Here is an 11,199-nt window from a genome sequence, read left to right as displayed (position 1 = left end):
CTACTCTCAATGTTTCAAATACTTGCCTCAAATGTTTAACATAATTAAGTTCACATTTGCTATAAACAAGTATGTCATCAAAATAAACAACAACAAATTTACCAATGAAGGGGAAAAGTACCTCGTTTATGAGTCTCATGAAAGTGCTTAGAGCATTAGAGATCCCAAATGGCATAACTAGCCACTCATAGAAGCCTTGATTTGTCTTGAAAGCGGTCTTCAACTCATCTCCTTCACGCATGCGAATTTTATGGTACCCCATCCTCAAGTCAATCTTTGAAAACACCTTGGAACCATGTAACTCATCAAGAATATCATCAAGTCGTGGAATACGGAAGAGATATTTGATTGTAATGTTGTTGATGTTCTTACTACCCACACACATCCTCCATGGACCATCCTTTTCTGTAACCAAAAGAGCTGGAACCGAACATTGGCTAAGGGATTACCTCACAAATCCTCTTGCTACCAACTCACCAACTTGTTTTTGAAGCTCTCTTGCTTCATCGGGGGTACAGTTATAAGCCGGTCTATTAGGGAGTTGTGATCTGGGAATAAGATCGATTTGATGCTCAATTCCCCTAATAGGTGGCAAACCGTGTGGGAGATCATCGGGAAAAAACATCATGGTACTCAACCAATCACTACAAGAAAACTCATTTATAGCAACGATATTTTAGCAACGACATCTATGTTGTTGCAAAACTAATATTTTGCAACGGCAATGTCGTTAAAAATATTTTTTAATTTCCCTCCACAAAATTCATAAGGCGGATCTTTGAAAATTTCAGACAAGTATTTTGTAACAACAGTTGTCGTTGTGAATTACTCTTTCTGTTTATACTAACAACAATTGTCGTTGCACAATTAATATTTATATTTTACAACGGCCCTTGTCGTTGCAAAAAATGCACTTTTTATACTGCAACAACTAATGTAATTGCTAAACATACTGACAATTATAAAGTCCTTACCCCGCGTTTTCTTCTAGTCTTTTCCTATTTTTCTCCGCCCCTCTCATTTCCGCGTCTTTATTCACATTGTTATTCACTTTAATTTATGTTCTCTCTATACTCACTATATGTGGATACTTTAGATCTTCCATTGATGCGTCTTCTTATATTCCCCTCTTCAATTGATATCATTTCTGAGGTAAGCTATATCAATTTCACAATCTGATTTTAACTCTCTATTCCCCATCTATATCCTTGTACTCTATCTCTTCCATTGCAGCAAACTCCAATTTCACCATTGAAGCGTATTCTGCACTCTCTCTACTCCATTAAGCTAAGGTATGGTGTTTATTCTTTTTTATAAGCATCTTCTAATGTCAATTTGACAATCTAGTGTTTTCTTTCACTCCATCTTTGATTTAATTATTTTTGTCTAATTGTTAATATGGTTAGATTAGGGTTATGTTTATATTTCTCCCAAAAAAAAAAATTAATTATAATTTCTCCTTTAGATCTCTTATCACGTCCCCCTTTTTTAATTGTAATTTTCCCTAATTTTAATTTGGTCCCTTTTAATAAAATTTCTATGCTATTATCATCAGTTAATCTCCCATTTTACTATGTAATTTGTGTTCTTTTTTCCCTATAATTTGGACTGTGAGGCGTTAATTTGTTGTTTACTTTAGTCAATTTAAAGTTTTAGTAATAGTTACAATTAGTGAATTCAGGAAAGATGATATGAGTTTATTGACTTTTTTAAATGAGAAGTTCTGTCAATTTCAGAGACTTCTTTGATATTTGAATCAATTTAAGATTCTTATAAGATGAAATATTGAACAATTAGTTAAAATTATTGATGTTATGAAAGGTTATACGAGTAATTTGGGCTTTTGGGCGATTGATTATGGTTTTTTTGTCCGTAATTATTAGGAAAATGAGTTCACTATTTACTATGGCTACCCTAGAATCGGTTTGAGTAAGTTTTATGCTTTATTTGATCCCAATTGGGGATTTGAGTTTATCATTTTATTGGTTTTAGTTCCTGCAATATTGATTAATCTGGGTTCTCTATTATTTATTCTGAGCTGATTTATCATATTGGTTTTAGAATCTGGAATATTGATTAATCAACATTTATAGAATAGAAGATGTAGGGGTGAAATATGTGTTATGGTTGTGGTGGTTAATGATGGTGTATCCGCTATTTGCCATAAGATTTGGATATTGTGGTTGTTAAAGTGATGAATTGTGTTGAGTGTCTACCAAAAGTGTTCTTCTATGCCTTGATCAACTTTTATTTCAAGTTTCTTTATACTGCTTTATATATGCCTTCTATGTGCCATCTCTCTTTTGTGTTGATATATATGATTATTAATTCATTCTAATGGGGTCATAGGTGGTGTTGCATTTCAATGAACTTTGTGTCTTTGCATTAATCATCTCCATTTCCCAAACATTATTCTCAAATATTTTTAATCCTAGCTAACAATTCTTTCTGCACTATTGTACAATGTCCGATAATATCAATAATATAAAAGTATTTTAGATTCTTCTCACTTTCACATTAATTACATATCCTTCCCTTGTGTTAGGTATTAGTACACTTGATGTATATAGAAATGTCCGTATGTATTTGCATTCTTGATCTACAACAAAATTGAATGAGAGTTATATGAATCAATGGAACATAACCATAAACCCCAACTTGCAACTTGATAATTTGTTTATATATACAAATTACGCTTCTCTTATATTTATTGTTTTCAACAAGAAAAAGTTGTAGATGGATATTTGACAGCTTTGCCAACTTGGATTCTCTGATGTTATATACCCATAAAATTAGTGTTCGAAAAGGTTTCAGCCATATTTTTCTTCGTTTACTATTGCTCTGTTTAGCTAGCTTTAGCAAGTTAGATTATATCTCTTATATTATATAGGCATATGATCAGAGTTTTAAAAAATATTATGCCATATTTAGTGTTGCTCTCTTATTCTTCCCCATCTTTTTATTGCTTCTACCGTATGTGAACTTATGCTATTCCATCTTTTAATTTCTTCATATTGCAATCTAATACTATAAGTTTCACTATCCAGATTCCATATCAGCTTTACTAGCGAAGAAGCACATTACGTCAAGAGCCAACCTTTCATGTAAGATAAAAAGAGGTTAGCCTTTATTTATGTAATTTACTCTAATCTCCTATTTTTGGTTGTCTACCATGTCTGCAATAATCTAATTAATTAGGTGATGGTGAGCAGGATCCGAGTCCTTCGTATATCAAGCATTTAGTTTTATTCACAATAAATGTGTAAAGTTAAATTATTTTTAGACTTTAATTTGTTACGAATCTCCATAAGCTATGTTTGTACACTATATGAAATGGAGAAAGACAAAAGACACCCTATTGTGATTACGCTTGCAGGTGGGCATTATTCAAATCAGAGGGTCTTGATGAGGTTAATGCGTTTAAGGTATGTCGTCTCTTCCTGTTTCCTTCACTTTTTAGATAGCTCAATTATACTCAAGAATAATAATCTATAGAAATATTTTTTCTATTCATATATACTTGTTTTGTGGGTTTTAAAACAGGTCGTCTTGTGTTTGCTCTTGACAAATTGCGAGCAAGGTATCCCTGGTTTTCATTCAAGCAGATATATTATTGATGCTTACATTGCTGTTGATTCTATTGTTGTCACTGCTGCCTATGCTATTAAATATTTCAATATTTTAACTTTGAACGATAAATAAAAATACTTTCTTTGGGATCAAATTATAATATTACAGTAATTTATAAATGAAAATATTCAAGTTTATATATGTATATGTCTTTCTTTATCAAATATTGAGCAAAGTAAACTTTATTTTTATTTCGTCATTTTTTTTATTAACATTGATCATTTTTTGCAACGACTTTGTCATAGCTAAATATATATATTATTTTGTAACGAGAAATATCGTTGCGAAACATATCTTTGACAACGACAAATGTCATTGTTATAAATATATTCCATATGGCTACTAACACTATGTATGGCAACGACAAATTTATTACAACGACAATTGTCGTTGTTAAAAACATTTCTTTAGCAACGATGAAAGTCGTGGCTCCCATTTTTTGTGACGCCCATATCCGCAATGACCTTGCAACGACAATTGTCGTTGCTAAAGTTATATTTTGGAACGACAATCTGTTTTTAGCAACAAATTGAACTGTTGCCAAAAACTAGATTTCTTGCAGTGAATACTTCCTTGTCAAGGAGGTGGATTGGTTTCTCTCGCTCACTCTTTTGTGTTTCCCTGACAAGACATATAAAGACAGTGTGTCCTTAATTTATCTCCTTTCCCATCTCATTTTCCTCAATGAGAAGGTTCTCCTTGATTATGTTTCCCGTACCCAAGGGTTCTTTGTGTTTAATTGTGGGGGACAAGGGGTTGAGTACAATCTTTTTCTTATCCATCATGAATGAATAAATGTTTTTTCTTCCATCATGCAATACATCTCTATAAAATTTCCAAGGTCTTCCAAGTAATACATGACAAGCATCCATAAGCAATACATCATAAAGAACCTCATCCTCATATAGTATGCCAATTGAAAAAGAAAGAAAAGCTTGTTTTGTTACCTTGACCTCATTGTGATTGTTAATCCATTGAAGCTTGTAGGGAGTAGGATGATCAGTAGTTTCATGATTGAGCTTGCTCACCAATGTTGTTGAAGCCACGTTAGTGCAAGAGCAACTATCAATGATAAGGTTGAAAACTCGATCTTGTATGGTGCAACGAGTTTGGAATATGGTTTCCCATTGCTCTTCCGCTAAAGCGGTGGAAATGAAGTGATGTTCCCTTCTCATAACAAGGATTTGACCCTCGTCGGCTTTAACTAAAATCTTATCTTCCTCATCATATATAGGGTCCCCAAAATCCTTCTTCTCATCTTCGTACTCATCATCATCCACTTCACGAATCATCATAGCTCTACTATTTCGACACTCATTAGCAAAATGTCCATAGCCTCTACACTTGTAGCAAGTCTTCCTATTGCTCATCTTGTTGTGAGCATCTTTGCTAGAAAAATGCATGGGAGCCTTGCCTTTTTCATCCTTGGCAATGGGTTTGCTTGTCTCACCCTTTGGAGCAAAACAATTCTTGAAGGTAGGTTTAGGATACCCACTAGCACTACTCATCTTGTCATACTTCTCAAACTTCAAAGCCTTTTGCACCACTTGATCAAAACTTCCATGGGAATGCACATCAACCTTTTTCCCAAGCTTTCTCTCAATACCACCAATATACCTAGCAATCTTATGCTCCAGTGCTACTTCAATTCCACTCATAAAAGAGAGTTATTTAAACTCCCTAGTATACTTCTCTACCGACATAGTCCCTTACTTAAGAGAATTCAACATAAGATAAGCATCATAATCTCTAGGCACAAAAGCCTTATTCATATATTTTTTTTAATTTCTCCCAAGAAGTAATATTTTTATTTTCCATCTTTCCTCCTACGATTCTTTATCTTCTCATATTATAAAGAAGCAAGTTTTTTAAGCTTAAGGATGGCCAATTTGAAACGTTTTTCATCATTATAACCCTAATATTCAAAGATATTCTCCATACTCCTAACCCAATCAAGAAATTCATTAGGATCAAGATTACCTTTAAAATCCGAAAATTCCAACTGGATGTCTCGGTCACGGTTGTCCTCATGGTGTCGTTTGCGGTGTTCCCTTCTCCGGTGAGGAGAGTGAGAATCATCTTCTTCACTAGGGATTCTCCTCCTTCTAGGACTTCTTCTATGACTACTTCTATTCTCCAAGACCTCAAGAATTCTATCAAACTTCCTTTCTAGAGCGTCCAATCTAGAGTGTTCTTGTAACCTTCATCATCCGCATAATAGTTTCTATCACCCATGTTTCTAGATAGAAAGCTTGTATCTTTGACAGAAAAATTTAAATTTTGTGGGAAAAGATGAGATCTTTTGAGAGGGGAAAGAGAAATTCAAAAGTTAGAATCTATCTAGGATAATAACCTAGGCTCTTGATACCAAATGATACGAAATAACCAAGGAAAAACAAGAAAAGGGGAAGAGAAAACAAGTAACAACAATATCAAATCAACAAAACAAGATAAACCTATTACAATAATAATCACCAAGATATATGAAATAGGGGTTCTTAATCAAAGCTAACACAAAGTAAAGCTAGGATTAAGGTGTAATCTCAAAGATTACAAGGTAGCAGTCACAAAGAAAGCAAATAATCACAAAGATTATGGGTAGAGAGAGAAAGTCTCTTTGATTACACAATCAAGCAAAGTTCAACATAAAAACTAAATGCAAAACGTTCTCAAAAGGAAGGCCCTGTTTGGTTCACCTTACAAAAATAATATTAAGTAAAAATAAGTTCAGTTCAGTAAAAATAAGTTCAGTTCAGTAAAATTAATTTCAGTTCAGTAAAAATAATTTCAGTTCAGTAAAAATAAGTTAAGTTCAGTAAAATTCAGTTTTCTTAAAGAAGAATTATAATAGAAAATTAGTAAAAATAATTTCAGTTCAGTAAAAATAATTTAAGTTCAGTAAAATTAAGTTCAGTTCAGTAAAAAAAAAAAAGTTCAGTTAAGTAAAAATAAGTTCAAATCAGTAAAAATAATTTAAGTTCAGCAAAATTAAGGTGAATCAAACAGGGCCGAACTTAAAAAGTCCGTAAGAAACTCACTAAAAATGGGAAAAGGATTGGCCAAACACTGGGTAGGTTCAGTCGGACTACTGGGTAGGTTCGGTCGATCCAAGTGTAGGTTCGGTCGAACTTCCCTGTTCCTAGTTCGGTCAAACTTTTGGATTTCTACCTCTCCTGCAAAAATACTGAAATTCGATTTGCTACTGCCTAGAAGGTTTGATCGGACTTCCTTGGTTCGGCCGCACCACTTTAATTATTCCGATCTTCAAGTGTAATGATAGTCAACCCCGAGAGGTGACCACCAAGGAGCTTGGCCCGACTACGTGTCTCAACATGTGGCACGTCTTCCACTTCTTCCACCGAGTTCCATGCACCTGTGTCAGAATATCTGCACGACCATTGCAATTTTAAAATCAAACACCATGACCTCAAGGCTGTAAGTATTCTTTTGATGATAATTTTTAAGTCGTACTTGGGGATTTTTGGCATGCAAAATTAGTGGACGAAAAACTAACTCATCTACTACTCAATTAAGAGGAATAATGGGTACGTATTAATATTAAAATGTATAAAATGTTCACAAATGTTGTTTCTGTCAGTAATGTTGAAGTGAGATTAGAGATGGCTGATGGGTATGACACAAAATTTTCAAAATTTCAATTCTAGATGTTTAATTGCTCATAATTTATCTCTAATTAGTACACTATTCTTTTACTTGAGCTCTACAACTCTTTTGGTTCCTCAATAAAGTAAATATATGCCCTAAAATTTGATATAATTATTAAGACAAATTAATTTCCCCTTTTTTAGATTACTTCGACACTGTTGAATGTTTCCCCCCTTTTTCGTTTTATGTTGTATTGCTTGTTTATTAATCGTATCACCGTTGAATGCTTTCACACATTGTGGATAGGTATTATTGCTGAATATAGCTCATACTGTAAGGGTAAGTTGTAAAATTAATTGCTTGTTTATCAATCGTATTATTGTTGAATATAGCTCTTAAAGTAAGGGTAAGTTGTAAAATTAATTGCTTGTTTATTAATCGTATTATCGTTAAATATAGCTCTTACTGTCAGGGTAAGTTGTAAAATTGTGTGTTTTTTTTGCTTCTTATCTAATCAAGATATCTGAATATTATTCGCAAAATTATGTGTATTCCTTATTAGTTTGTAAATTACTTCAAGAGTTTTGCAGACGATAATTTCAACTTTAATAGGGATAAATCATCGGTTTTGTATATGAATTAAGGTCTTTCAAGTTTGAAATATTATTTTAAGTGGTGTTTACTTATAAGTTTTATAAAATTAATTAGTAAGTACTCCTACCAAAATAAGCAAAAAAAAAAAAAAAAAAAAAAAAAAAAAAAGTAAACTAAAGATATATCTTTGACTCTTCATTTTGTCTTCTTTACTCATGTTGGACACTCAACACTTCGACAAGGGTATTATCTTAAATCACATAATTGTTGAAGAAAGTTTGAAAATAGAAGGAAGGAAAACAATGTTGTCTAGCACTCGTATCTTAGTATGTCCTCCCATTTGCAATATGCTCCTCTAGTAATGCTTTGTAATGTAGTTATTTTTATATAGTGTAATTGAAGGATAAACGGATAGAGAGACTTTGTAAAGGATTTTCTATGTTGCAATATCACAAATAGACGTGCTGACAAATAGAGAGAGGGAGTAGAGATCCGCCTTAGAAATAGGGGAGTGAGTGATAAAATAGGAGCACGTTTAAAAGATTATAGTAATTAAACTTTGATCTTATTTGTTTTTTAGTAAGCAATATTTAATTTTTAATAAGTATATTTGATTCTTAAATAAACATATTTCCCATGGTTATGTGGAATGTTGTGACTAAAATTTTGCATGTTATATATAGTCTTGTGTATACAATAGCGATATTTTTGTTGATTTACATAGTAAGGATTTTTTTATTAAATATGTTTTGAAAAATTATTTTGATAGCTTGACAATTGACACGTCACATGCTTGATCAAACAATTAAAAAGGGCAGTAATTAGTTTCAAGATTGCAATTTGTTACTTGTATATTTTTGTACTTTTTTTTGGTCCAATATTTTCTCCATAAATTAGCTTGGTAGAAAGGTATGCTACTCAGCCATTGTTCATAAATACTGTTTTTTGATCCAATATTTGTTCTTTTTAACTGTTCCTGTCTATCTCAGCCATTGTCGATGGTGTATAGCTTCAATGTACATATATATGCATGTCTAATCTAAGTTATATTATGCTTATTTTCTGATAAGTACCAATAGAAAGTGAGCTTCACTCCATTACTATTATTTTAGTAGCTTAGATTGATCATGATTATTTTATTCATCATAACCTTAATTTAATTTTTATATAAATTATAAGAAAATTCTTGATTCACTTTAAATTTTGCTTAATAATGTTTTGGAATGATACAAAGTCATGATTAAAGGTCATAAAGTGAGTTTATTTTCAATGAATTTATACTCAAGCTTCCTGAGTACATACATTGTAATGCGTTGATTTTCACTGAAATCAAATTTTCAATATGTGTAGCAGGGAAATGGTGGTGTTAATTTGCTTGTTTTATTTGATGTTGCAGGTTGATGATCATGTTAGTCTAAAACAATATTGGGGATTTGAAGCCACTGAAGGATACCGACCACACAAATGTTGCTCGGTGTCAGGATGTGAAATCAAAACCAATTAAGCAAGATGAATTTTAATGTGTAATAGAGGATATTGCTTTTTATTAGTAATCAAAGGTACCTTTTATTTTCACAAGCCTTCATTGATGTATACAATTTTTTAAAGGTGAGAAAATTCGTTGATGTAATGTATTTAGGAGTGAGAAAATTCTTTGAAAGTGAACATATTATTTAAAGATGAGCAAATTATTTACGGGTGAGCAATTTATTTAGGAGTGAGTTAATTTGTATATGATATTTAAAGATGGGCATACTATTTTACTGTGAGGTAATTGTATATGACATTTAAGGGGTGAGAAAATTATTTAAAGGTGAGTGATTTTATATGATTTTTAGGATTTAATACGTTCTTTAAGGATAGGAAAATACATTAGGGGTGAGTAATTTTAGTTATTTTGTATTGTTTTTAGGGTTTAATACATTCTATAAGGATAAGAAAATACTTTAGGGGTGAGTAACTTTTATAGTGGTGAGGTATATGTATATAATATGAATAATAACATTTCTATACAAATCACGGTGGAGTAGGTCGTTGAATCACTACCCTAATCAAATTAATTATTTATAAACCTGGACCTTCTCTAAACTAGTTAGCGGCAAGTATAGGGTCGAACCATGAGGAAGCACACAAGTTAAACATCAAATCCACTAATTCAAGTGTAGATGGGATAATATTTTTGTTGGTTTCTTTGATTAAGGAAACTAAAGCAATAAAGAAAGAAAGATAAAAAGGATTAAACCAACAATAAACAACGCTAGGGTTACAGGGGTGTCTAACATGATCAAACAAAGATGGATAACGATGATTATCATGAAGAACATTCCATAGAATGCTAATTTCTACTCAAACAACTCACTTTCATGCAATTGTTTAAGCAAATCAATGAGTTAAGTCTTATCCTAATTGAGATCACTTTCATGCATCCAAATTAGTCACTAAAAATGGCAAGAGATTAAGAGTGCACAATAGATAAAACTCTACTTAAATAATTCATTTTCATGCAATCATTAAAGTAAAAGTGATCTTAATCTAATTCAAATCACTCTCATGCATTTAAATTAGGGAACATCAAATAATGTGCTACTAATAATCTTAAGCTACCAAAAATCATAACTTTCATCAATTTATGGCATGAGTTCAATCAAATCATAATCAATCATCAATATTAACACATGTTTTTCACCCCCTTCCCCTAGCTAAAAACATAGCCTAGGGAAGAGAACTAACCATCATAACAAAACTAAACAAGGATTCAATAAGCACAAAACTAAAACTTATTGAAAACAAATAAAAACAATTCCAACAAGTTTAACTAAAGAGATAGAAAAATGAAAAATATCAAAGCAAATAAATCAAACTAAAAGAAAGGATTAGAGATTAATAAAGAGGAACTTAATTAAAGATGAAAACTTGAAACTTTTACTTTGGATTGAAATAACCTTGACCAAATGTTGAATACAATGAAGAAACTTGAAGAATAAGCTACTTTCTCTCTAAAATACTAGGTCTAATGTTGATTGAAAATAAGATGATTACAAAATTCAATAAGAAGGCTTTTTATATGCATCTACAAACCGGAAATAAAAACCCAAGGAGAGGCATCTCTCTTATTGCGGCTTCCTCTCATGAAAGGGTACGACTTTGTCTAGCCCATAAGGCAATGCCCGCGGCTTGTGGTGCCACACCCGTGGGTCGAAGGTGGAGAGGCCTCTCCATATGAGGAGAGGCCGCGGCCTGGGAACAAGGGAAAAGCCAGCCTCGAAGTAGCGCGCCCGCGGGTCAGTGAGGAGAGACCTCTTCCAAGGTGCGGCTAGGCATCTACTGAAAAATTCGTGTAATTGAAGAGCAACACCCTACGCCCGCGGT

General features: G+C 32.5%; 1 protein-coding gene across 4 annotated transcripts; it reads left to right on the top strand.

Annotated features, from left to right (window-relative positions):
* The first annotated feature begins 990 nt into the window (after positions 1-990).
* LOC145640995 (uncharacterized) lies at positions 991-9,546 on the top strand. 4 transcript variants are annotated; one of them, XM_081692203.1, is made up of 6 exons: positions 991-1,152; positions 1,234-1,292; positions 3,048-3,104; positions 3,377-3,425; positions 3,544-3,580; positions 9,227-9,546. In XM_081692203.1, exons 1-6 carry the CDS (start codon positions 1,060-1,062, stop codon positions 9,229-9,231), a joined length of 300 nt encoding a protein of 99 aa, XP_081548329.1. In that variant the 5' UTR covers positions 991-1,059; the 3' UTR covers positions 9,232-9,546. The 4 variants fall into 4 exon arrangements, 2 of the variants coding, with proteins under 2 accessions (XP_081548329.1, XP_081548328.1); XR_014115085.1 differs by having other exon boundaries at positions 992-1,152; positions 3,048-3,119; XM_081692202.1 differs by lacking the exon at positions 9,227-9,546 and having other exon boundaries at positions 992-1,152; positions 3,544-3,724.
* The last annotated feature ends 1,653 nt before the right edge of the window (positions 9,547-11,199 follow it).

This window comes from Chenopodium album, chromosome 7 (assembly GCF_948465745.1).
Source record: "Chenopodium album chromosome 7, dcCheAlbu1.1, whole genome shotgun sequence".
NCBI classification, from domain to species: Eukaryota; Viridiplantae; Streptophyta; class Magnoliopsida; order Caryophyllales; family Amaranthaceae; genus Chenopodium; species Chenopodium album.
This window is presented reverse-complemented; position numbering and strand designations above follow the sequence as displayed.